This window comes from Neovison vison, chromosome 3, assembly GCF_020171115.1.
Source record: "Neovison vison isolate M4711 chromosome 3, ASM_NN_V1, whole genome shotgun sequence".
Lineage (NCBI taxonomy): Eukaryota > Metazoa > Chordata > Mammalia > Carnivora > Mustelidae > Neogale > Neogale vison.
In genome coordinates, this window is record NC_058093.1 from 74,742,344 (window position 1) to 74,767,019 (window position 24,676).

At 38.8% G+C, this 24,676-nt stretch overlaps 1 protein-coding gene across 8 annotated transcripts in view; it reads right to left on the bottom strand.

Annotated features, from left to right (window-relative positions):
- CCDC141 (coiled-coil domain containing 141) overlaps positions 1–24,676 on the bottom strand; it is a 226,410-nt gene that overhangs the window by 25,260 nt on the left and 176,474 nt on the right. For 7 of the 8 annotated variants that reach the window (XM_044242441.1, XM_044242437.1, XM_044242436.1 and 4 more), the window contains 9 exons: positions 22,686–22,865; positions 21,999–22,124; positions 19,750–19,938; positions 18,498–18,707; positions 16,591–16,740; positions 8,070–8,210; positions 7,081–7,275; positions 5,532–5,715; positions 2,046–2,158 (listed from right to left, as the gene is read on the bottom strand). In XM_044242441.1, coding sequence (XP_044098376.1) covers positions 2,046–2,158; positions 5,532–5,715; positions 7,081–7,275; positions 8,070–8,210; positions 16,591–16,740; positions 18,498–18,707; positions 19,750–19,938; positions 21,999–22,124; positions 22,686–22,865 — 1,488 coding nt within the window. The remainder of the gene's footprint in view (positions 1–2,045; positions 2,159–5,531; positions 5,716–7,080; positions 7,276–8,069; positions 8,211–16,590; positions 16,741–18,497; positions 18,708–19,749; positions 19,939–21,998; positions 22,125–22,685; positions 22,866–24,676) is intronic. The other variant, XM_044242439.1, reaches the window with a different exon arrangement.

Genomic DNA, 24,676 nt, shown 5'->3' on the forward strand with positions numbered 1-24,676 from the left:
TAATCAAATAGATGGGTTGGGGTAGTGATGGTAGTTATATGTGGTGATTATAGTAGGAAAGAATACAAGTGTTCTGGGGGATCAGAGAGGAATGGACAAAGGACTTGCAAAAGCCTAACAAAGGAGTTGAAAAAGAGGCAACATTTGGGTTTGGCTTTGAGAGATAGTAAAATGTAGATAAAGAGAGAGAGAAGGTCATGTACATGAAGATGTAGAAGCAGAAAACTCAAGAATATGGGATAGCCCGCCACTAAGACAGGGACCTACAGTGAATATAGAAGCACACTAATTTGGAAAGACACTCAGCCGCGGAACATTGGAAAGGTCTTGAATTTCAACTTTATTTGGTAAGCAATGAAGAATTTACAGTGGAGTACTTTGAGTATATAAACGATACTAGCAGCTGTATTTAAGGAAGGGTAATCTAGCTAGAGTGTATAATTAGGAGGCTCCTGACTAGTACAAAAGAGAACCCAGGTGATGGGTTGAAAATGAGAAAAAGAGGGTGCAATCCTAACTAAGGTGTGTAAAAAGAATGGGGAATGAGGAAGTGGGCAGAGGGAGTGGCAAGAGCTTTCAGAAAGAATGGCCATGAAGGGATAAGAGAGTAAATTTTTTTAAATGGACCTCACTTGAAGATGTACAACAGAAATGGGAGGGCTGTTCTAGATAATAGAGAGCAAAGAGTCAGATGAAGCCATGCTTTTCAACCTGTGTATTGGAAGTCAGAAGAAGAAACAGATCCTCAGAGGGTTGGGTGAAGGTGGAGAAGAAATGATCATTGTTTAAAAAGATAATATGCATATGGCCTATCGTACATTACTGGTGACATTAAAATTGTAAAATGTTTGTGGAATGTAATTTAACATATGTATATTAGAAACATTAACAACTTCATGCTCATTTACCCAAATCTTCTCTGGAGAGTTTATGTGTAGGAAACGATACAAGAGAAAAAAAAATCTTTATGTGTGAAGATGTTCATTGCAGTGTTATATAAAATGGTAAAAAAGTTTAAGATCTAGTTTCTCAAGGAAAAAAGATAATTTATTTGGTCACCCACTCAATTAAAAGCTTAGCAAACTATTTTGAATGGACTGAGTACTCAAATTTATGACATGGAAATTCATACAGAAAAAATGGTTGCTAGAAATATAATTCTACTTATGTCTCGATATCAACAATGATCACAATAATTATAAATGTGTTCACATTTCAATTCTCAAGGTTACTCTGTGATTAGGTTTCCCTATTCACTCCACTGTACAGATCAAGAAACTGAGACAGAAAGAGATGAGGTAATTTACCCCAAATCACAAGTCTAATAATTTGGAGGACTGGTATTACTAGGCAGCTGTTTTACTCTAAAGCCTATGTTCTTAATTACCTCATTATTCTCTCCATCTTAAGTAACCAGTTCTTTCAGCCAGTCACTAAAACAGTACTAATGAAGCTAATTTTCACAAAATACAGACAAAAGAATATATGCATTTCTCTCTTTTAACTGAATTTGCCTAGACATTAAATATCAACATATTTCCTCTCTAGTCTTTATTCCATCAACTTTTTATTTCATGAAGGATGCTAATGATTAGTTTAATACTTCTATGAAGCTAAATGTTCAATGACTATAGCACCTGAGGATTTAATTTTATTTTCTCTGGGGCCACAATTTGGAAGAGGAAAAAAAAAAGCCCTTCCATTTATTATTTGGGAATGAAAACATAAGGCTACTTAATACAGACTTTACTTTGATTTTAATGACACACATTTATCCTTTAGGATGTGATCCATGAAAATGTAAATGAGACACCTTAATTGTGTTTAGCCCTCCTTCCCAGCAATATTTTTCTCTGCAGTGATGGAAAAGAAACAGAATTAATTATCAGAAACACCCAGATAATTATGTTAGAAAGCTGTGAAACAAATGTGCACATTATGTCCCTTGAGAATTTCTATTAGAACATCTTTGCACTAGAAGACACTTATCAACACATTTTTATTTATATCACTTGAAAATACATATTCTGGGAAGAAGAAATTACCTTCAGCTTTTCTTCAAGCTCTGTGAGAGAGACACATAATTCAGTGATAGATTCAAGAACCTCTTTGTGTTTTGCCATTATTTTCTCAGCGTATTTCTGCCCTTCTTCAAAACCTGGGGAGAGAAGGGACAAAAAACCCTATTTTTGAGGTCAAATCCTTAGCAGGAAAAAAAAAATCCCAGGCATCAATTCACCTCCCCAGTGTCTGGTGTAAAGGCTGATAGATAGTAAGTGCTTAATACATACTTGTTGAATAGAAAAATAAATGAATGAAGACACTTTTTGAAAAAACAGGTGCCCCAGAAAAATGATTATATTTGCTGTACCTTGTCACTCTTATGTAACCTAAATCATGTTGCTATGCTAATATTCTTAAAGCACCACTCTAATCAGTTGTTTCCTGTTCAGAACATGGTCAATTCTTCACTTATGCATTCAAAAACAGTTTCAACATTGGGGAGGGTATGTGCTTTTGGGTAAATTGGAAGGGGAGGTGAACCATGAGAGACTATGGACTCTGAAAAACAATCTGAGGGGTTTGAAGTGGCGGGGGGGTGGGAGGTTGGGGTACCAGATGGTGGGTATTATAGAGGGCACGGCTTGCATGGAGCACTGGGTGTGGTGAAAAAATAATGAATACTGTTTTTCTGAAAATAAATAAATTGAAAAAAAAAAAAAACAGTTTCAAGGTGCTTCTGACGAATATTTGTCACCATAGATCTCTCACATACTCAGTCTCTGGTCAAAGTGCGCCTCTTCTCCACAGCAAGTAGTCTCTCCACCAGGAATGCCCTTCCCCCGGACTCCCTGCTGTCTACTTCAGATACCAGTATCTTTGTGAGATGTTCTTAATCCTCCCCGTGTAGATTTTCTCTCTACTGGAATAATAATAAAAATAGCTACCACGCAGTGAATGCTCATTATTTGACTATAGCTAAGCACTTTATATGCACTAATGCATTTTTCCTTGGATTTTCTAGGCTCTATTGCATTTTACAAATGAGGAAATTGAGGCCCAGAGAGCCTCTTCAGGCCACCCAGACAGAAGCAGAAGCAGGGATTTGAAACCAGGATTGCAGACTCCACGGTTTAGACAATGTTACGGGCTGCATTGTGTCTCCTCCAGAACTTGCCGTGTTGAAGCCTCAGTCCCCAGTATCTCAGAATGTTACCACAATTGGAGATAAGCTGTCTAAAGAGGTGATTAAACTAAAATGAGGCCATGAGGTTGGGGCCCTAATCCAGTGTGAGTGGATCCCACCAGTGTAAGATGAGGGAGGGTCACCAGGACAAGCAAGTGCACAAGGGATGCCCATGTGAAAAGGCAGCAGGAAGGCAGCCAGCCCTCAGTCTGGGAGAGAAGTCTCAGGCGACACCAACCCTGTCAGCACCGTGATCTTGTGATCTGGACTTCAGCTTCCAGAACTGTGAGGAAATGAATTTCTCTTGTTTCAGCAGCTCAGTCTATAGTATTTCATGATGTTAACTCTAGCAAACCAATACACATGCCTTTCTGGCTACATTTACTGTAACATGACTTCTAGGTCTAGGCTGTGGATTCCTGAATGAAGGAACTAAGTTTTATTTACCTTTTTATCAATTATACCTCCTCATACATAATAGGTACTCAAAAATTTTTTTTGAGATAAATTTATTTGCTTTACAATTCTGGGTCCAATGATGTTTGGGAGGCCTGTAAGAGTTAAAATAATATTCCTAAAGCTTTTTACTTATTGCAAATTTTAAAAAATTACATAGTTTCTCTACTGAGCAGATGAAGATTCACATTTATTTATTTGTTCAAGGTATTCAGTCAATGATTCATTTATTCGTTATGTATTTGTTAAGCACTTAGTATGTATCATGAAGAAGTAAACTAACAGGTAAAATCCCTTCTCTTAATGGAGTTTGCATGCTGGTGTAAAAGCCAGACAATAGACAAATAACTATACAATCTGTCAGTTGGTATAAGGGCCAGGAACACAGATAACGCAGGACGCAGGATATGCACGAAGGGAGGGGAATTAAACTAGTGTCGTGTCTCTGTAGCACTTAACAGGGTCCTGAAATTGAATACGCACTCAAATACAGTGACAAAACGTGCTTCCCTTGCCCTCAAGGAGCTTATGGTCAATAGAGAAGACAGATGAACAGATGAATAATTTCACTACAGTGTGGAAAGTACAAAGATAGAGGGAACCATATACAATGCTGGGGAAGCAGAGGGCGTTCACAACATTTTAAGGCACTTACACAGTAACTATGGTAAGAGTGAGATATCACATTCGTTTCCATTAACTTTTCAATCCATATTTTATTATTTTTATGTTTCTACCTTTTCCTTTTGGAAAAGTACTAACAATTCATTCTTAATAATTTAATATTAGGTGGTACAGTATATATGTTTCTACACATTTTTATGGCTATCCATGGATAGCATTTCATGTTGCGTGAGAAAATATCCACAGCCAGCTGAAACATTTTGTACCACCCATTGTTTTCTTCTTTCTAAGCTAGATTTGCCTGGCCACTGGGAACTACCCTTGGTCTATAGGAACAATATCAGGGGATTCATGAAACTTATTCTTCAGCACCCCCAAAGGCTATCATCACCCAGAGGGTTTCTGAAATGAGGGCCTCCTTTAGATAGAAAGACTCTTGAGACTGACAACTGTATTCTCTTTCCTGGCCATGGAGAAGAGAAAAGCAGAACCAGTGAGATGATAATTTGAGTTCTCCTGTTTATTCCATAAGGGAGAAAAAGGCAAGGGACCTGTTCCTTAAATCTACTAACCAAACCATCTGTTTCTTAAGTCTACAAACCACACCCCTCATAGAAATATAAGGACTAGAGACATCAATTTTAGCTTAACACCCACTTTAAGTATTATGGGAGTTTTGAATGTTTTTTAAGAAATCACCCTCATGGAAATGAGTTTGGTTTTTGTTGTTGTTATTGTTGTTTTGTCTGCTTTTAACCCGGTGGATGACCAACAGGAATAGGGAAGAAAAGAGAATAGAGAGGGAGGGTTTACACAAGGTAGTTAAAATCCAAAGACTTCCTTGGGGTGCCTGGATGGCTCAGTGGTTGAGCCTCTGCCTTCAGCTCAGGTCATGATCTCAGGGTCCAGGAATCAAGCCCTGCATCAGGCTCCCCGCTCTTCGCCACCGCACCCCCCCCCGCCCCCGCCCTCTCTCTGCCTGCCTCTCTGCCTACCTGCGATCTGTGTGTGTGCCTGCGTGTCAAATAAATAAATAAAATCTTTTTTAAAAAATCCAAAGACTTCCTCTCCTGGAGGCAGAAATGCCTTCCTCTATTCCTGGCTGTTTACTTTTGTAGATATGGGTGCTTATCTTGAGTCTCTTGCCTGAATAATTGCTGTAGTGAGGACCCTGAGGGCTTGTCATGCTCTGCTTTCTGCGGGATTAGGTTCACCATAGATTTGTTCAAGGGCAAATTGCTGGTTATTTTAAAAGAGACCTCACCATATAAGCGCTGAGCTAGGTCACTGATCTCCTGAATCCTTTCTTCTTGCTGAGGCACGGAGGGCCTGATATATTTATTGAATTGCTGGTGGAGAATTTGCACAGCTTCCTTTGTCTTGCATTCTGTGGAATATTTTCCAACTCTTACAACTGTGGCACTTGCATCTTCATACCAAAAGTGACACTAAATTAAAATGGGATAAGCGTAGATTAAAGAGATACCATGTTCTAAAGTTCTTCATTTTGACCACTGAAGTATCAAATTTCAATTTTCGCAAACTTTATAATCACATTAGTTTGAACTTTCTAAGTCATAATAAGGAAAATGTCAAAATATGATCATAGGCTTCTGCACTTGGGTAGTAGAGTTAGATAAGAAAATAAAGGTATGGAAATTTATTTGATTTTCCTGCCTTCTTAGATTTGCCTGAAATAGACTTGCTAAGAACATTGCAGACTTACAAGTACAGGAAATATAAAAAGCATACGGCACGAAAAAGAATTCAAATATCAGCTAAAAGAAAAGACAAAAAGTTCAAACATACAGAATACTGCCAAAATAGTTGAAGTAATTAACAACACATGGATAAAGTACTGCCTGCTTAATAAATAAATTCTCTTCTAAGAATGAGACTTAGTTTATGGGTTGAGGAACAGCATTTGACCTTTTTGCTTTGTTTTGTTTTTAATAGAAGTTACTCAAGTCATATTTTCAAAGCACAGTGGAGAATTGAGACAGTTTCTCACCAAAAATACTAAATAACGGTGATGGAAGGAATACGTCTGACCATGGCCAGAATGATTATGATGAGCGAGAAACAGAAACACATGAGTCGGTTAGGAGCTGGCTCTCAATAAGTGCCACAGGGTCACAGCAAGCCTATGGATCAGACATAGAGGAATGATTATCCTCATCTTCCTCAGTGCCGTGTCAAATCTAAAATCTGCTGCATCCGTGGCAGAGAGACGTTCTGTATCACAGAATAATGGGCCACAAAGAACTTCAAGTGTGGAATTTCTTCAACATGAGGTGTGCAAATAACAACTGTAATTTGTCAAATTTCCTATAGCTTATGCATTCTCTACCATTTATCCTCTCGACAAAAACAAAAATAACACCAATAACAATTTGTGTATGTGAAACACCCCACCATCACATTTCTTTCTAAACATTTGCAAGTTCCGTGAAATAAATAAGTCACTTTGAGTATTTTAAACAGATATCCAGCAGTGAGCATAATTTCATGACGGTTCAGCATCTTGAGTTGATAGCGTTATGGAGAAATGAGAAATTCTCCTATGTTGCCGTAAGAGCAAATTAGTAAAATCTCTCTAAAGAACAATTGGACAATGCTATCAAACTTTGCACCATTCATCCCCCTTTGGTCCAGCAATTCTACTTTAAGAAATTATCCTAAGGCAATAATCATGAAAAGGAGGAAGATGCATAGATTTAATGACAAAATTAACTGCGGTAGCATTGTTTTAAAGTTACAGAGAAATTTAAAGAACATTACATATGGACACCATTTCAGCAAGAAAAGGATACCTCTTCTATCATCTCCTGGAGGTGCTCTGTCAGGTCCAAAGTCATCTTGTAATCTGTCACAACTTTGTCAAACTCATCCACATGTTCTTGCAAATCCTTCATGGCTTCCAAAAGAACATTAACTTTATTATTTGGATAACTCAAGAAAGAATCAGAAGTTCTATTCTCAACTTTTTCCATTTTCTTTTTCAAAGCCTATGCAAAAAAGAAACAGTTTTTAAAACAAAATTCAGTTTTTATTTATGAGGCTAGCTGGTGATAATTTATTGACAGAAAAACTTGGGGAAAACTTTTGCAGCCTTCTCCCTGATGATATATTAAAATCATAATAATCACAAATGTATTTTGGAAAGAATGGGTTTTCTCCCACATAGTTTACTGATCCATCATTAAAATCATATAGAAAATTCACTACATACCAGGTCCTATTCCAGATTTTGAGAATGATAGTATGATTTAAAAAAAAGACAAAGATCATAAAATAAAATATTTTCTTATCTTCAAGAAGCCCACTGTCTCCTGGGAAAAATATTCAAGTTATCTAGCTAGTTCATGCGATAATTGAGGTAGTGTAGGAGGTTCTAGGAGTAATGGGCCACAAAGTTGTTCCTGACATAAGCATGTGCAAGGAAAGGAAATGAGGTGTATAAGAGGTGTGCACGTGTGTGTGTGTGTGTGTGTGTGTGTGTGCGTGTGCGTGTGCGTGTGTGTGTGCTCTGGGGAAGAATGGAAGCAGAGAGCCTGGGTATATTTGGTAGAATTCATTCTAGAGCTGCCTCAAAAGATAAATTAACTTATACATTTTACATGAGGAACTCAACTGTTACAAAAGCAGAAAACTACCATCTGAATCCTGATGTTGCAAAAAAGCCCAAGGGCTAGGCATCTAGAATTGAAATGCAAACTGATTTTGCAATAATCCTAGTAGTGCATGCATGTGCATACACACAGACACACACACAGACATGCCACCCGCACTTTCTCTTTACCTGTATTTTTTCAGCATGCACATCAACTTGTTGAATTTGATATTTAAGAGCCTTCAGATTCCGAGCCTTTTCATTTTTCTTAGTGTAATTAAACTTTAAATTGTTGAATTTCTTTTTGATATCTTTGAATGACTCTTTGAGCTGCAGTTCAATGAAAAGAAAGAGGTGATTTCCTTAAAATGAGGACACTAATATTGACTTGTAATAAATAAAAAAATCTTAACACTTCAAAATATTCATAATCCTCAAAATGTATTCAGTGATTTTTTTTAATAGGAAACAAATGTGCTAAGTGAACACATGAGAATTTAAACATATTCCTAAATTTAAATATAAATTGTTCTTTGTACTTTTTGATGTGTAAATTTTTTAGAGAGTGTTGGGGAGGGGTAGAGGGAGAGGGAGAGAGAGAATCTTAAGCAGATTCAAAGCCCAGTGCACACCCCCATGCAGGGCTCGATCTTGCAACCCTGAGATCATGACCTGAGCCAAAATCAAGAGTCGGATGCTTAACCAACTGAGTCAACCAGGTGCCCCTTGATTTGTAATTTAAAATTAGATTTATAAGTACAGAATATCCCTTGGCTTCCAAATAAGAGTTTTGAACATATCAGATTTTTAACAACTCTAATTTTCTTATTCATATTTATTTGACATTATGTTTCCCATACATTCCGTTCTCTGTGTCTTAGCATTTGCCCCAGATTCTTCTGCCTCCCAAGGCTCTCTTACAGTATCGAGAATAAATATACTAGGCTCCAATGAGCTGTTCCTGTTGCAGAGGTCAATGAAGGATCGACATTCAGACCACCAAGGACATTAGTGAGATAAAAGAGGAGTCCCAATATGAGATTTAGTAGGAAAAATACTTTACTCGCCTAAATCCAGGTAAAAAATTATTTTTCATGAGCAGTTTCCAGAAGAGATTTCCTTTTTAGATATAGGCCACTAACTTTAGATGTCCTTCCAAACCGGAAAGTAAAGGGACAGCGTCACCACTGATGGCAATGCTAACTTGTGTATAAACAGAGCATATGGCAACGAACAGAGAGCGGAGCATGCATTATAACAGCCTTAAGAACACACAGTTCAACTTTACCAGTGAACTGAAGCCCTAAGCAGTCCAGTTCCATCAAGCACAACACTTTCTGTACCCTTTCCCATATTCAAGAAAGATAAACATATTGACAGGCAACTCTCTCTTTATATTATCAGCAAAGAGAAGTACAGAGAAAACATAAACCTTCTCAGATTATATGGAAGCATTTAACAGCAAAAAAATGAACAATGTCATGGTTGATAAATTTGAGCTATGATAAGAAAAGTCAGAAACACATTAAAATTCTTTTCAATGACAGCAAATAAATTATTTGGAAGGGAATAAAGGCTGTGTACATGCTAGATTTTAGACCTGTAATGCAGAAAAAACATGTCTGCCCTAAAAATATTTGCTTTCTCCAAATGCTTATTTCGAAACCTGCATATTGTAAGAACCAAACCCTGACCTTATCTTTAACATTTCTTGGAGACAATTACCTATAAAGGCCCTAGCACATTTGCATACATGGAAATCATTACACTGATGTAATTTTTGCCTCTCATACCTATACTGTTGTTTATGTCATATGGTAAATGAAATTGTTGAATGCTTGTTTTAAGCTACCAATTAAGCCAGCCACAGAGACAACACCAAACATTTAAACCGATAAATCAGTAACATTCTGAAGAAATGGCAAGAACTATAGTTTCAAAATTTGAAAACTATTTCTCTATTAGAACTCACACAAATATTGGAGAAGATCATATTCATTTGGTATACTTATAAAATGACCAATTACTATTTAAATTCTTTGACATTCAGTGTTTTAACATGCATGTGTTCAATTTTAGTGGAAAAACACAAATGGGATTGCAATATATCGGGACTACATCCGGAGTTATTCACATGAAACTTGGGCAGGAACTCTTTCCCCTCAAAGTCATAATCTGTGATTGTAGGTATAATAACTACCACATCTGAGGAAACCACAGATTCTTGTATCAAAAAACATGCCCCCAATAAAGAGTCATTGTTTCATGGGTACAGAATTTCTTTTTGGGATGATGACAAAGTTCTGGAAATGCATAGCGGTAATGATAGTAGAACAATATGAATGTACTTAATATTAACCTTAACCTTAAAATAGGTTACGACGGTACATTTTATGTTACATGTATTACATGTGGTATTTTACCATAATTAAACATATAATTTCTATTTTAATAAAAATAAACAGAATAAAAGAAAAAAGAAAGGGGAAAATATATGTCCTGTTACTAATAAGTATCCATTGGAAAAGGAAATTTTATATTCTTTTTTCTTGTACTAGAATGTGATACACATTATAAATTTCAGTCTAGAGAAAGGAAGAGGGTCTCAGTCATCAATCTGATAATCACTGGGTTATGTCTGCTTGTTTAAATGAGAAAGATCAACTTCTATTCAAAAACTAGGTTATGAACAGAGAAAGTCTGAGCTTTAATGCTGTAATTCTAAACCATGAAATTTTAAATCTGCTTTGGATCAAAAAACTTAAGACCAATAAATGATGAGTACAATCTTATTTCTGCGGCTTCAGAATGTATGCACTTCCACTGAAGATGATTTATAAGACCAAAGAGTGTTCATGGTGCTATGAGTATGTGAAATAGAATCAGCTTCTTTTTGACACATGAGCTCCTTTGACAAAGTTACTGGCACTTCTCTCTTTGGGTCCCCTAGAAATGCATTTTAAATCTTTGACCTTTCCCAGCTGAAATTTAGTAGGACTTTTGCAGCTACAAGTGGAAGGCAGCATGAACAAACTACCTTTAGCAAGTAGATTTTCAGAAAAACATAATCATGCCTAAATTTCTTACCTCCACATTCTAACATGAAAACTTAACTTCCCATCTAATCCCCATATAACTTGTGATCATATTTTTAAAGGGACTGAGTGCCATGGTTGCTTGGCTGTGGGATCATTGTTCCTGCAGCTGTTTCTAACTTTAGTTAGCTTGTCAACAATGGGGAATGGTGGAAATGGCAAGACAACTGCTCAAATGGAACACATAAGCAGAAAGAAACACCCAAAGCTTGGGCAGGATAGTTCACCCTATTCAAAAAATTTAAACGTTGTTATAATCCTTATTAAGAAAATTTCTAAAAACCTTTAAAAAAACTTTAGGAGGAATTTTTTTTTTCCTAATGAATAATGTGATTTTCCTGTGTTTCCACTTGTTCAGCTCCTCCATATTTGTTATGGAATCAGTGGACTAAGTTAATACAGCCATACTTGGGAATGAAATGAAGACTTTAAAATTGTGGTTCTTTTGAACCAGAATGAACATCTTCACCATATTTCCTAGGGAGCAGTGAGCTTCTTTCAGGGTTAGGAATGAACAAAGCTTCCTTGAGAAGAAGCAGAAGCAAAAAGAGGCTGATGACGACCAGGCTGGATTGCTATTCTTAGTCTTGACTAAGTTGGTTGAGATTGCTGTGGCATAAGAATGTATTATTGGGAGTCTGGTGCTGGCAAGGCCAATTTATGTGAGGGCCATGGGACATTTTAAAACTTAGGAAACACATTAAAAACAAAAGCCTTTTCAGGCACCTGAGTGGTTCAGTCAGTTAAGCATCCAACTCTTGATCTCAGCTCAGGTCTTGATCTCAGGGTCCTGAGCTCAAGCCCCATGTTGGCCTCCACACTGGGCATGGAGCCTACTAAAAAATAAAAATAAAAAATAAAGCCTTCATTGGAGCGATAGCACAGATTTGGCCAGACACAAAAATGCAAAACAGTCCATTTCTCTTCATGTCCACTTCACAGGCTCCATTTCTTGCTCATCCTTTTGCCCATTCCAGAAAAAAAAGCTTTCTGATGCTCATTTCCAGTAACAGAAGGCTTCACAGTTATCACTGTCCAGGATGCTTGCATTTGAAATGAAAGGACCCAAAGATTCATAATTCAACCTGAATGATTTGCTACAATTAGTATGGCTAGAATATCAAGCCTAAGTCCTGGAGAGATTTCAGGACAAGGCTCCCTTGGCCTCCTTTCACTTGGCAACGGTGCAGCTGTCCCCGTGTGCTCAAGGCCAGCGCTGCGGCAGCGCAAGTGGGACAGCCTGCAGGGAGAGGACGGTGGCTCCGTTTGACCTCATGTCTCAATCATAGCTATTGTCTCTGCCCTGCAAGCTCTGTGTGTTCATGTGTTTGTTTTACTTCCTGGACATGGTAACTACGATTTTAAACTTCAGCTTTCTGTATTCTTCAGGAAGAAGAGTCTCCTTGCAGACGTGAAACACCAAACTTTTATGGACATTTTCAAAACAAATACATCTTTTCTATTCTGTACCCTCTGGATGGACCCACGGTGTGGCCTGGTTGCGAGTGACTGTGACGTGAAGTCCCCCGGGCTTTCATTCACTCTGGGCTCCATGTTCCCAGAGGACTTTCATGGGCTTATGGTCCAGTATGCAGTGGCCACATTGGCAATATGTGTCAAATGATGATAGTTTAGTGTTTTTTCTTAAAATGATGAGTGTAGGGTTATCGATGCAGAAAATAATAACCCCAGCACCATACTACAGTGCTGCCCGCCCCGTGTTTTAGCCACCCGGGCACTCTTTGTCTGCTTCTTCTCCTGCCGGTGGGGGACTGTCTGTGGTCATTTTGTCACCAGCAAAGTGCTCTACAATGTCAGGAAGTTCAATTTCATGAGTTGGGTATGTGTCTATTCCTCGATTCTAATTTGCTGCTTCTCATCTGCCTTATGTCTCTGGAACTCAAATGACCGACTTCAAATCAACAAAAAAAATTTGTGTAACTGGAACATGAGACACTGACATATGGAACAGACCTATATATACACCAAGTCCTTTTCTGTTTCCTTCCCGATGAGTAGGATGTTGCTACAGTAGAAAAAATTTCAGGCTAAAGTGATCTAATTACATGAAGGCTTCTGTTTGCAAAACTTATTTTGAAAGAATGGATACCAACCCAATTCTGTCATTGCTGTTTTGCTTTTTTTTTTTCTGGCAAAGTAATTGCGACCCATAATGAGATGCCAGTTATAAATTTCCATTAACATTATGTAAACGTAAAAGTAACTTTTGGGGTCAGGTTGCAGATAGAAAACATGCTTAATATCAACTTATTACGTTTCTAAATAAAGACGTGTAAAAGAATGAGTAACTACTGATGTTCTGTCACGTCTAACCACAGAGAATGTCTGTAATGCTTTGCGTATTAACAGCTTATTCATGCTGCCAGGCAAGAAAATATATGGTGAAACTCAACATTTATGCATACCAATATATCTTTGTGTGAAATGAGTGAGAAAAAAAATGCCACGAAATCTGGCAGTCTGAAGACTGTGAAGGTAGACATGGAAAAAATGAGATTTTACAATATCCTATGTCTTAGGTAGTGTATGAAATAAGAAAGTAAAAGTACTTTACTCAAAGATAATCAAGGCACAGAACCATGGTTCTTTGTCTTTAAAGAATATCACATCACATCCAAAAAAAACCACCTTTAGAACACCTCATTTTATTTTGCCCTGAGGTACTGAGTCCTCTACTAGGGAGCTCAAGTACAGTTAGAACCATGTACGTTAGTTAGGGCATCATCAACAATTAATTTTGGTTGAAATGACCAAATGAACCGTGCTATTGTATCAGAGCATCCAAACAGCTTGAAATGGCTATGCCAGAAAACGGGCCGGCAGAGGAAAGTGCAGAGAAAGTGTACATGGTGCATCAGACTGCGCCATGGGAGCAAGTGGGGACTTTGAGTTTAGCAACTGACAACCTATTGGTGCCCAATAGAGCCTGAAGACCAACAGATGAGCTTTTGGCCCAAAGCCAACTCTTCACACACCATGAACAGAAGCTCTGCAGTCCTAAAGTGCTCTGCTCAGATGCAAATCGTAGACACCTCAGGTTTCTCACCCTAAAAAGGAAGAAGTGTCGGAGTCGAGATCTCCCAAAATCTATTTCCACTCAGAGTCTGTGAACTTCCAAGAAGCACTTGAAGCACACTGGAAACAAAACAACTGTGTTTCCAACTCAACTTAAAAAATAAAATGCATTGGGGTGCCTGGGTGGCTCAGTCAGTTAAGCAACTGCTTTCAGCTCAGGTCATGATCCCAGGGTCCTCGGATCAAGCCCCGTGTTAGATTTCCTGCTCAGCTGGGGAGCCTGCTTCTCCCTCTTTCTGCTGCTCTCTCTCTCAAATAAATAAATAAAATCTTTTTTAAAAAAATCAATGTTTGCTCTAGTTCCTTGGTGGGGTGTCTGACTTTAATGTTTTAATATACAAAAAACATAGAATAACATATTGCTTTTAATTTTTTATAATGTTTTAAGTACCTATGCCAAATATTAATAATGATAATGTGACAAAAACGTCTAGGTATATAAATATTATCACCACTTGGAATCTAGCCATCTATACTGTGATATTCACAATACAAATTAGAATGTACATATATTTATTTAACTAAAGTGCACTAAAAATATTCCTTCTGATTATCTTCCCATTAGGCTTGTGGTTGGAAAGTCCAGGGTGTGGATGCCACACTGTGACATGCCTGCTATAGTTATACAAGAAGGAAAGAAGGAAAGAACCAAGGATTTTCAAAGAACCTTTAAATGTGAAATTAAAACTTACATCAAAGATTAGATGGATATGAAGTATAAACAAATGGGAAGACTACCAGTTCTTTTAATGTTTGAGGTTGTGTTAAAGTGGTATCTGATTCCCACATGTGTCTGGTTGCTCATTATGGTACAGACAATCCTGGGGCGTCCTGACTGTGACTACAAGGGACATCTGTCATCTCAGCTAAGCTGGCTCCCAGCAGAGGCTCATCACGAGGCTGCCTGTAAATAGAACCCCTGTGGGAAGGGCCTGCACGGGGAGACCCAGCTCCATACATGCCATAGTGATCCAGGAAGATGGAAACTGAGCTATAGGGAGCTGGGAGTAACCCTTAGCCTCCTTCACTTGTGGTTTCTGTTAGTATAGAGCTGTATATCCCTGCAGGGAGAGAGATTTTTGGCAAAACAAAGTTTACCAAAGAAGAAGAAGGGAGAAGGAGAGAAGGAAGGGGAGAGATTGGAGAGGGAGAGGAGGAGGAAGGGAAGAAAGAATATAACTTTGGAGAAAGGTAGAAAAAAAATTGTTTGCAAACCTGTAAATCTAAATGTTATAGCCTTGGGGAGAACAATGTTTTCTTTAATATTGTTTTCTTTAACAAGACTTGAATGAAATATTGTTAGCTGAAACCGCAAGAGGCCATAGCAGGTAGGCTACACTCTGGGCTTAACCCCGAATGAATCTCTAGCCCAGAATGAGTCCCTGGAACATGGACTCTGAGCAGCACATTGCTAAAATGAAAGTCATTATTGGTGTTCCTGTGTCTCTGCTGGGGTCCGCGTGGCCTCTCCTGCTCTCTGCCCCTCTCACTTTCCTTCCAGCCCTGCTCCCTTCCTGCACCTGCCGGTGGTCTATAAAAGTGTGGCCTATAGGAAGGAGCATGTGAAAGCTCGACCACCATTCTAGTTTAGATACTCATACTTGAGTTCATGAGCTAATGTCTGATATTTGTTATTTGCTGGGCCCAGATTGTGTAAATCGGGCATCAACAAAACGTTTGAGAAGGTTTCCCCTTCCTCTTCCTCTACCCACTTTTGCAATGGACTTGTGACTGATGGACCCAGAAACATTTTTCTCTAAATGGTGATAAGTCTGGAATTATAGTACTCTGTATCCCGCTGTCAATTTTGAGTCAAAAATCAGGAACTATGTTTTGCTATCCTGATCTATGTTTTCTCCCCAGAATAAATTATTTAAATGGAAAGTTTAACTAGGGGAGGGTTATTTCAGCGCGCTACATGTTTGGGGGTTGGGGGTTTGGATGGAGTTGAGGGAGAGGAGGTGGAATTATGTGTTTGAGCGGTTATATGGACGCCAAGGATAACTTTTATCTGTTGCTCCTTTTTCTCTAGAAGTTGTTTTTCCAGTAAACCACTCCATTTGAGTAAATATGAAACCAGCCTGTTGACTTTGGTGATAATACTTTGTAGCCATGCTCCCCTGGCCCATGCCACCCCCCTCGCTTTGAGTCATTGGTCCTTAAATAGAATCTCAGCAGGTCGGAGCTGACTTCATGGGGACGGCATCACCCTTTCTGTCCTGCTGGGCTCTATCCACTCAAGCAAGCAGTTGCTGTACAGGCTTGAGTGGGGGGAAGAAAGCAAATAGAACACTGCAACAGTGCGTACTAGGTTTTTCTAGGCATTGACAACATACTGACTTGGGTGCTTGGAATTGACTCAAACTTTCAGAGCCCTGAGACGTTGCTTGGTAAATGAAAGGTCAAGGTGGAATAAAAAAAAAGTCCCCGATTGTGGGTGCACACGTACAGACAAGAGACACATGCTTTAGGTTGAGAGCAGCTTTTCACAAGGTGGGCTCTCACCCCTGTCACCCTACCTCGTTTATACTGTCCCTTGTGTTGCAGAACTCCAGGCTGCAGGTCAGGGTCCGTTCATATTCCTGGGCTCTGGCACGCCAGTTCCCACTGTCCCCCTCGAGGAGTTCCAGCTGCTGCTGCAGGTTCTTTGCGGAAACGTTAGAGCAGTTCTGAAAATGAAAGAGAAAAGGAAGTGACAAAGGGACTGGGCGAAACAGCAATGAGATGCATGTGCTATTTACCTGCATTATGAGGTTCATAAAGGACATTAAAAAACCGGCTCCTGGCTGACCTTACCTTAAGCATATTTGAATATAATGATTTCAGAAGGGAGAGCCAGACACCAACATGTTGGGAAGGCAAACCGTTGCATTTCCAGTCTTGAAACTTCAATTTTGAAGATTTGCTCATCACACCCAACTCTTCAGAGACACCGTTTATTATAACGTATAATTTTTACTTCAAAAGGCATAAAATATGCATTGGAAACATTCAGCTTCTGCACTATAATTTTCCTGTCAACTTGAACTTAACCTCAGGTTCATTATGCAAGTGCGCCAATCTCTGCTCAACACAGAGGGCTGCTGAGGCCAAGGCCAGATGAAGGTTGGAGAACAATTTATAATATTATTTGTACAAAGTGAGACATCTTACTTTTTTCTTTCTTTTTAAAATACATTTATTAATAAAATAAAGCTCTTTAAAAAGAAAACTCCTTCTTGGTAAAAACTTTATTGCTCTCTATAAACAGCAACAGATATTTTGTATTTCTATGTCTTTCAGTTAAAAAATTAAAAAAAAATTTTTTTAAATGAACTTTAGGTTCATTGCATTCCATATCATTTAAAGGAGATTTTAGATAAACTTTAAAGTAAAATTGGCCATTACGATTTTGTTAATGTTATACATACTAGATAGAATAAATATAATCTTTTCTCCCCTCAAATTAGGAATTTGGAGGATTTTTTCCTTTTAATCAGAGTCCTGTATGTTATTTATAAAAATTTGATCTGAAAATACTGTCTTCTCTTTAGGCTCCTCTGTTAAAGTCAGTCCAGTAGCATAAAGCAGATCCAGTGACCAGTGCCCAAGCCTTCAGTGAAGCCAGAAGTCTCCTCCATGATGGGCTCTTATGGATAAAGCCCCTTCTCTGGGCGTCAGATCCTTCTTTTATAAAATGAGTGTCCTGGGCTAGATTATCTCTATTATACCTTTCCAGATCCAAAATGCTACAGCAGCATTGGTCCAATCAAAATATAACCTGAGCCACAAGAATAATTAAAAATTTTCTGGTAGCTATATTAAAAAGTAAAAAAAGAAACAGGTGCAATTCATTTTTCATAATAAAGAATGTTCAACCAAATATCATCATGTTAACATGTTAACAAATGTTAAAAATATTAACACAGTTTTTTATACGAAGTCTTTGAAATCTAGTGTGTATTTCACATTTACAAGCACTTCTTAATTGTTGCTAAACTTATCAGAAATAATTGATCCATATTCAAATTTCATAGTTTATAATTTAAAATGTAGAATCACATATCCAAAATATTCCCAATGTACTTAGAAGTTTTCTCATAATTACATTGGAGTGTCAGTTTTAAAATTTAAATTATTAAAAATAAATAAAATTAAAATTTAGTTCTTAGTTGCGTTAGGCCCATTTCAAATGCAAAAACCTGACTGCCGTATTAGACAACAGAGCTCTACAATTCTATGTTTTAATTAGCTTGAGGATAGATGTACTAAACAAGACTTTTATAAAGCAATTTTCCTCCTTTAAAGATTTTTTGTTTTGTTCTAGGTGGTAGAAATTCACCACAAATAACTACCCCAATGGCTTAATGTATTTTTAAATTTAACATATAGTAGACCGTCAGGCTGATTTCTTTTATATTACCCCCCAACTCTCAACTTTAATTACGTAGGAATGATGGTGTTCCAAGTTGCTTACAGGCCGCTGCACTGATGAGATGATGTCCACTCCCAGGGAAAGGGCCAGTTTATGGAGATGATCGATGTGTGCCTGCTTCTCCTGAGCACGACTGAGGTGGACCTGGGCTTCGTGGGCATCCTCCAGATCCTCTGGCTGGTCTACAAACTCTGTTTCCCTGGATTTGTGGAGATGACCCAGCTGGAATTTAAGACAGTTAACAATTAACATGGATTTCCTATTTTTCTGAAGACTGATTTTTTTTTTTAAAGCCTACTTTCCATAACCAATTTTACTACCTGGTCAAAATGCTGCCAAGCCTATCTATAATTATTAATGTCATAGATAAGAAAAAAAATGTTATAGTGCTTCAAATAGGTAGGGTAAAATTGAGGAATTAACATTGTCAGTTCTCTTAAAGAAGAAAACACTCCTTTTGGTCAGAGTCTAAAACTTTTGCAAGATCTAGACTTGTGTTCTGAGTACATTCAGAGGCTATTTTAAAGGGATATCGGTATATCTCCATTTTCTGTTAAGAGAAGCTAATAACTATAAAGCTCTATTGAGCACTCCATAATATCAGTTACTTGAGATACATTAAAAAAAAAAAAAGGGCCTAACGCAACTAAGAACTAAATTTGTTTTCTTACCTCAAAGAGCTTACACTTTTTGAGTTGAGGGGAAAAGTCATTTAGAATCAAGATGGTAGAAGCACCTGCGTGTCTCAATCATTCAAGCATCTGCCTTTGGCTCAGGTCATGATCCCAGGGTCCTGGGATCAAGCCCTGCATCGGGCTCCCTGCTCAGCAGGGAGTCTGCTTTTCTCTCTCCCTCTCCCCCTGCTCGTGCTCTCTCTCTCTCTCTGTCTCTCTTTTGCTTATTCTTTCTCTCAAATAAGCAAAATCTTAAAAAAAAGAATCAAGATGCTAAAAATGACAAATGTGTAAAATAAATAATGAAAGTTCAGGGAATTTAGAAGAGAGACACATCATTCTGAGGGACATAGGTTTGCTGGCGCCTGAGAGTCCAGGCTTGGAGTTAGGAATGTGTGCACTATCTTTGAGGGACAAAGAAGAGCTCCATTGGGCTGGATCATCAGGAGGGAGTGAGAAAAAGGTTAAAGGCCAGATGGTGGAAAGCTTCTAGAACTAAAATGAACAATGTGGCCTTTATTACATAATAATTAATTTTAATTTCGTAGTTTAAAACTGCGGGTCTTCCAGCTCTCTGTGACAAGTCTCACCTTCTCCTTGACTTGGTGGAACCGGACCAGCTTGTACAGGATATCCTCGTAATCTCGGATTCTCTCCTCCTGTGTTTGGTGGAAATGAATAAGCTCCCTCAGCTGCTGGGACTTCTCTTTCACAGGGGCTCCTTTGCCACTTAGCTCTTCCGACGCTCTTAGGAGGTACCGAACTTCATCATTCAGTTGCTAAGTTAAAAGCAATAAAAGATATCCAACTTTTAGGGAGCCTTTTCTATAACTGACTACAGGAAGGTCCGTATCACCAATTATTCTCTCATCTGTTGACAATTACTTATTGTCGGCCCCACCCCATCCCTGCAAATCTGGGCTTTGTGCTATCTGGTGCTCAGGATACATTATTCTATACCCATTTTCTCAGTAATTAAAACAAAAATTATTAGCAACACAAAGAACATTTCAGAGCTAGCTGGTAAAATACAAACCACCTGTTTCTGGGAAGCACCAAGCACTCCCGTAATCTGGGAAGTGAAGGTATTTTAGATATTTTTGTGAAGCCATGACTATCTCTGACATTCAATACAGACCAGGATCAGGCAGTATGGTAAATACACCAAGACATAGCAAGTCTAAAAATATATGGGGGAATTACTTGTCCTCTATGATAACAGAATGATCAGCATGAACTACCAGCTGAGCAACGTGGTAGATATGCTGCTTTAAAAATGGTCATCCCAGAAGCCACAAATAGCCACCACATGTAGAGGGGGGACAGAGCAGCTTCCTTTTAACCCAGCACAGCTCAGATATCCCTTATAGGATTCCAGATTCTGGGACAGAACTTACAAAGGGCGGACAACTCAAAGAGGACGTCACTATACTGTCAGGGATGGCTCTTCTATCAAGCAGAGAAGTAACGGAAATGATTTAGGCTAAGGAAATGATTTGCAGATGAGTAACAGAAAGGTCTTCAAGTCAAAATCAAGCATGGGGGCATCAAATATATGCACAGTGACAGAACTAACAAAGCTTGGGAATGGCGCCTGACTTCGAGGGATTTACACACTCAGCACGTGCGGGCGCATGTGCGCACATGGAGACATGAAAGGCAAAGGGGCATATAACACAGGGTATATCAAAGTACCTGACAGGGAGGCTAGTTGAATTCTCCGAGATTTTACGGAAAATTGTTCACCATGGGCTACAATGGCGTGCTTTTGTGAAGGGGAGAGGGGGCCAGTTATCCACAATATCAGCTTTACTCTTAAAGAATCTAAAATAGATATTTCTTAAAAGGATCTTCCACTTTCTGATTCAGCATTCTTTTTTTTTTTTTTAAAGATTTTATTTATTTATTTGACAGAGAGAGAGATCACAAGTAGGCAGAGTCAGGCAGAGAGAGAGGAGGAAGTAGGCTCCCCGCTGAGCCGAGAGCCTGATGAGGGGCTCGATGAGGGGCTCAATGCGGGGCTTGATGCGGGGCTTGATTCTAGGACACTGAGATCATGACCTGAGCCAAAGACAGCGGCTTAATCCGCTGAGCCACCCAGGCACCCCAGATTCAGCATTCTTTAAGGCCAACACTTAGGAAGTTGCGACCAACAGAAACACAGAGAGCTTGACTTTGCAGCAAAGAACAAGCCAGGCAGGAGAACAGCATGACTGGCGATCACTTTTGGCAGCTGCGTCCAGGGGTAGGAGCAGCAGGAGGTAGAGGATAGGAAAGGCACTTGTAGTCAGGGCCTGGGAATGTGACTCAGGGTTTTCTCTCTTACATCCTGAGGGGGCTCTGAGAGGGAGAACCGGAAGGTACAGCAAGATTCCTGGGAGGGTGGTGGGGAACTGGGGTGCCAGTGGGCAGGGACCATGACATCATAGTGGTAATTGTAGGGACAACGGGCAGCAGAGCCTGTGTGTCAGAGCGTGCACACCCTTGCTCTGAGATGTAGTAATCTAAAATGTGTCTATACCTCCTAGGGAAATAATTAGGGTGAATTTATGTGATAACTGTTATTTATAAGGAAACAATTTAATGTAAATTAAAATGATCTAAGATAAGAGTATATTAAGGACATTTTGTAGCCTGAATGTTTGTGTATCATCAAACAGAGAACAGTGCAAAACAACAGTAAGAAAATTTTTCTTTGAAGTGGAGTTTTAGATAAGCACTGCTTTTGTTTAAAAACAAAACATAGTAATTCACCAGTCTGTGAAAATTAGGTAAACCTTAACCAAACAGTTTTTGATTTTTTTCCTGTTCACCCAAGTCCATCAGTCTGCTTCTTCACCTGGAGCTGAGGCTTCATTTCGTTCCATTTTTTCTGTAGACCTAAAATGGTCTGGAGGTCCCCTCCAAGGTCAAGGGCAGACACAGGCGTAAGTGCTTCCTCAAGAACTTGTAAGTTGTGAGTAGTCTGAAACAAATGTTAGATAGTCAAGGATTTGTTTTCTTTGACACCACCAGCAACTACGTAATGATCACTGCCATGATGACAATCATCGAACTTTCCATCCCCGTGAAAACGCTCACTACCTCAAATGAGTTCCTGGTTCTAAACCTGGGTTTCCTTTACTTGTTTTTTATTTTACTGTGATAAAATACACGTGACAAAATTTACCATTTTAACCAATTGTTAACTGTGCAGTTTGGTGGCAGGAGGACATTCACATTAGTGTGAACCCACTGCCACCATCTACCTCCAACACTTTTTATCATCTCCAACAGAAACTCTGTACCCACTTACGCATAACCCTGGTTCCCACCTTCTCTCAGCCCAGCTGACCTCTTTTCTGCTTTCTCTCTTTATGAACTTGACCCTCCGTACTTCGTGTAAATGGGATCATACAACATTTATCCTTTTGTGACTGGCTTATTTCACTTAGCATCCTATTTTAAAGTCTCTTCTATGTTGCAGCATGTATCAGAATTTCATTCGTTTTTGAGGCTTAATAATACCCATTCCATGTTCCTGTACCTTTCTAAGTCGTTCCTTGAATGCTCCCCACTGCTGTTTCACAGGCTGAGTAGCAATGCCCTCAAGTTGCCATGTTATCCGAAGGTGGCCGAGTTCTTCTCTTTCTGCCTTCTGGCTTTCCATAGTGTTCTCCATAAAGTGTGCTTCACTTTTCGCATTTAATATTTCATCTCTTTTTGCCTGTTAAATTAATAATCCATATAATGGCTTTTCTTTCCCAAGAGACATAATGTTTTTGCATACATTATTTTAGGAGGCAAACACCTGATCATAGCTAATGCAGAGCATGGTTCTGATCGGAGGATAAGTCTGGAATGCCTGTTTAAAGGCACAGCAGCGGGGTGCCTGGGTGGCTCAGTGGGTTGAGCCGCTACCTTCGGCTCAGGTCATGATCTCAGGGTCCTGGGATCGAGTCCCACATCGGGCTCTCTGCTCTGCAGGGAGCTTGCTTCCTCCTCTCCCTCTCTCTGCCTGCCTGTCTGCCTGCTTGTGATCTCTGTCTGTCAAATAAATAAATAAAATCTTTAAAAAAATAAAATAAAATAAAGGCACAGCAGGGCTCTCAGAACCTCTATTTTATGCTTGGATACCAGGTCCCGAGTTCTTCAAAACCCTGGTAGTGTTTGAGTCCCCACCCTCATACCCCTGTCCAGGGTCTGGTTACTTCCTAAGGGGTGATAGAATGAGCACCAGGATCCAGAAAAGTTGAAGTCAAGATTATGTTAATGCATAAGTTTTGAAGTGTAGTCCACCTTTTATTTGAACGCACTTACTGGAGTGTGTCAAAGTCTCAGTATCGGGAATACAAAGGGTCTGTTTTTCTCTTCAAATTATCCCACTGTATATACTATGATTATTTTAAATTTTCCTTGTGAGCAGTGCTTGATGTTACTCCCTTTTGTGAGAACTGAAATGTATGCCTATAAATCTCTATATTTCTATCTCTATTATGCACCAAAATCACAATATCTAAATGCAGAGCCCTCTTCCCAACTTCCATATGCTCTGGCTGACTAATTGGAAAGCCTTTAAATGGTGTGTTTAAACAAGGGGAGAAACAACTGGACACAGAAGGATAAGAGAACTAAAGAGTAAGACCATGTTTTTGGGGGTTTTTTTTGCACATTAAAAAAATGTATATTTGAATATTTGGTTGACAAAGCACTAGTTTTTCCTTTGATGGCCAGCCTTTCTCAATAAATCCTTGAATTTCTAAGGAGCAAATATGCATGGATGTCTATAATGGCAATTACAGCTAGGTATCTAGAAGTCAAGGGATCTTTTAAATCATAGTCAGAGATAGTGTTATAAATATGTAACAATATTTTAAAAGACCATTTTATTTTTAGGGGTGCCTGGGTGGCTCAGTGGGTTAAAGCCCCTGCTTTCAGCTCAGGTCATGATCCCGGGGTCCTGGGATTGAGCCCCGCATTGGGCTCTCTGCTCAGTGGGGAGCCTGCTTTCTTCCCTCTCTCTGCCTGCCTCTCTGCCTACTTGTGATCTCTGTCAAATAAATAAATAAAATCTTAAAAAAATAAACAAAAGACCATTTTATTTTTAAATTCTTTTAAGTGACATTAATGACCCATATTTATATATCAATTTAGACATAATAAAGTACTGATTAATTACAAAAGAATTTAAGTGCAGGTCCTAAATGAGATGTCCCCCCATGAATTTGCGGTTTCAAAAATAAATTGCTATAAGCTGTAATTATGGTTAACGAGAGTCTAGTATATCATAAAAGGTATTAGACAACTTCAGCAAAACCCATTCCAAATAATTTTTTTTTAACCTATGGATAAAGTTAGGGTATCTTTCACATACTATTAAGCAACTATTAATCAAAATATAATATGTAATTTAATGTAAACTTGGAAATTGCAGCATATCAATGTCAAGCCCAACCCTCAGGGCATGATTCAAGTGAGGTCTGGAAAAGGGAGAACACAGCAGTGTTTGTGGCTATCTAGCTAGCAGGATTCAGGAAG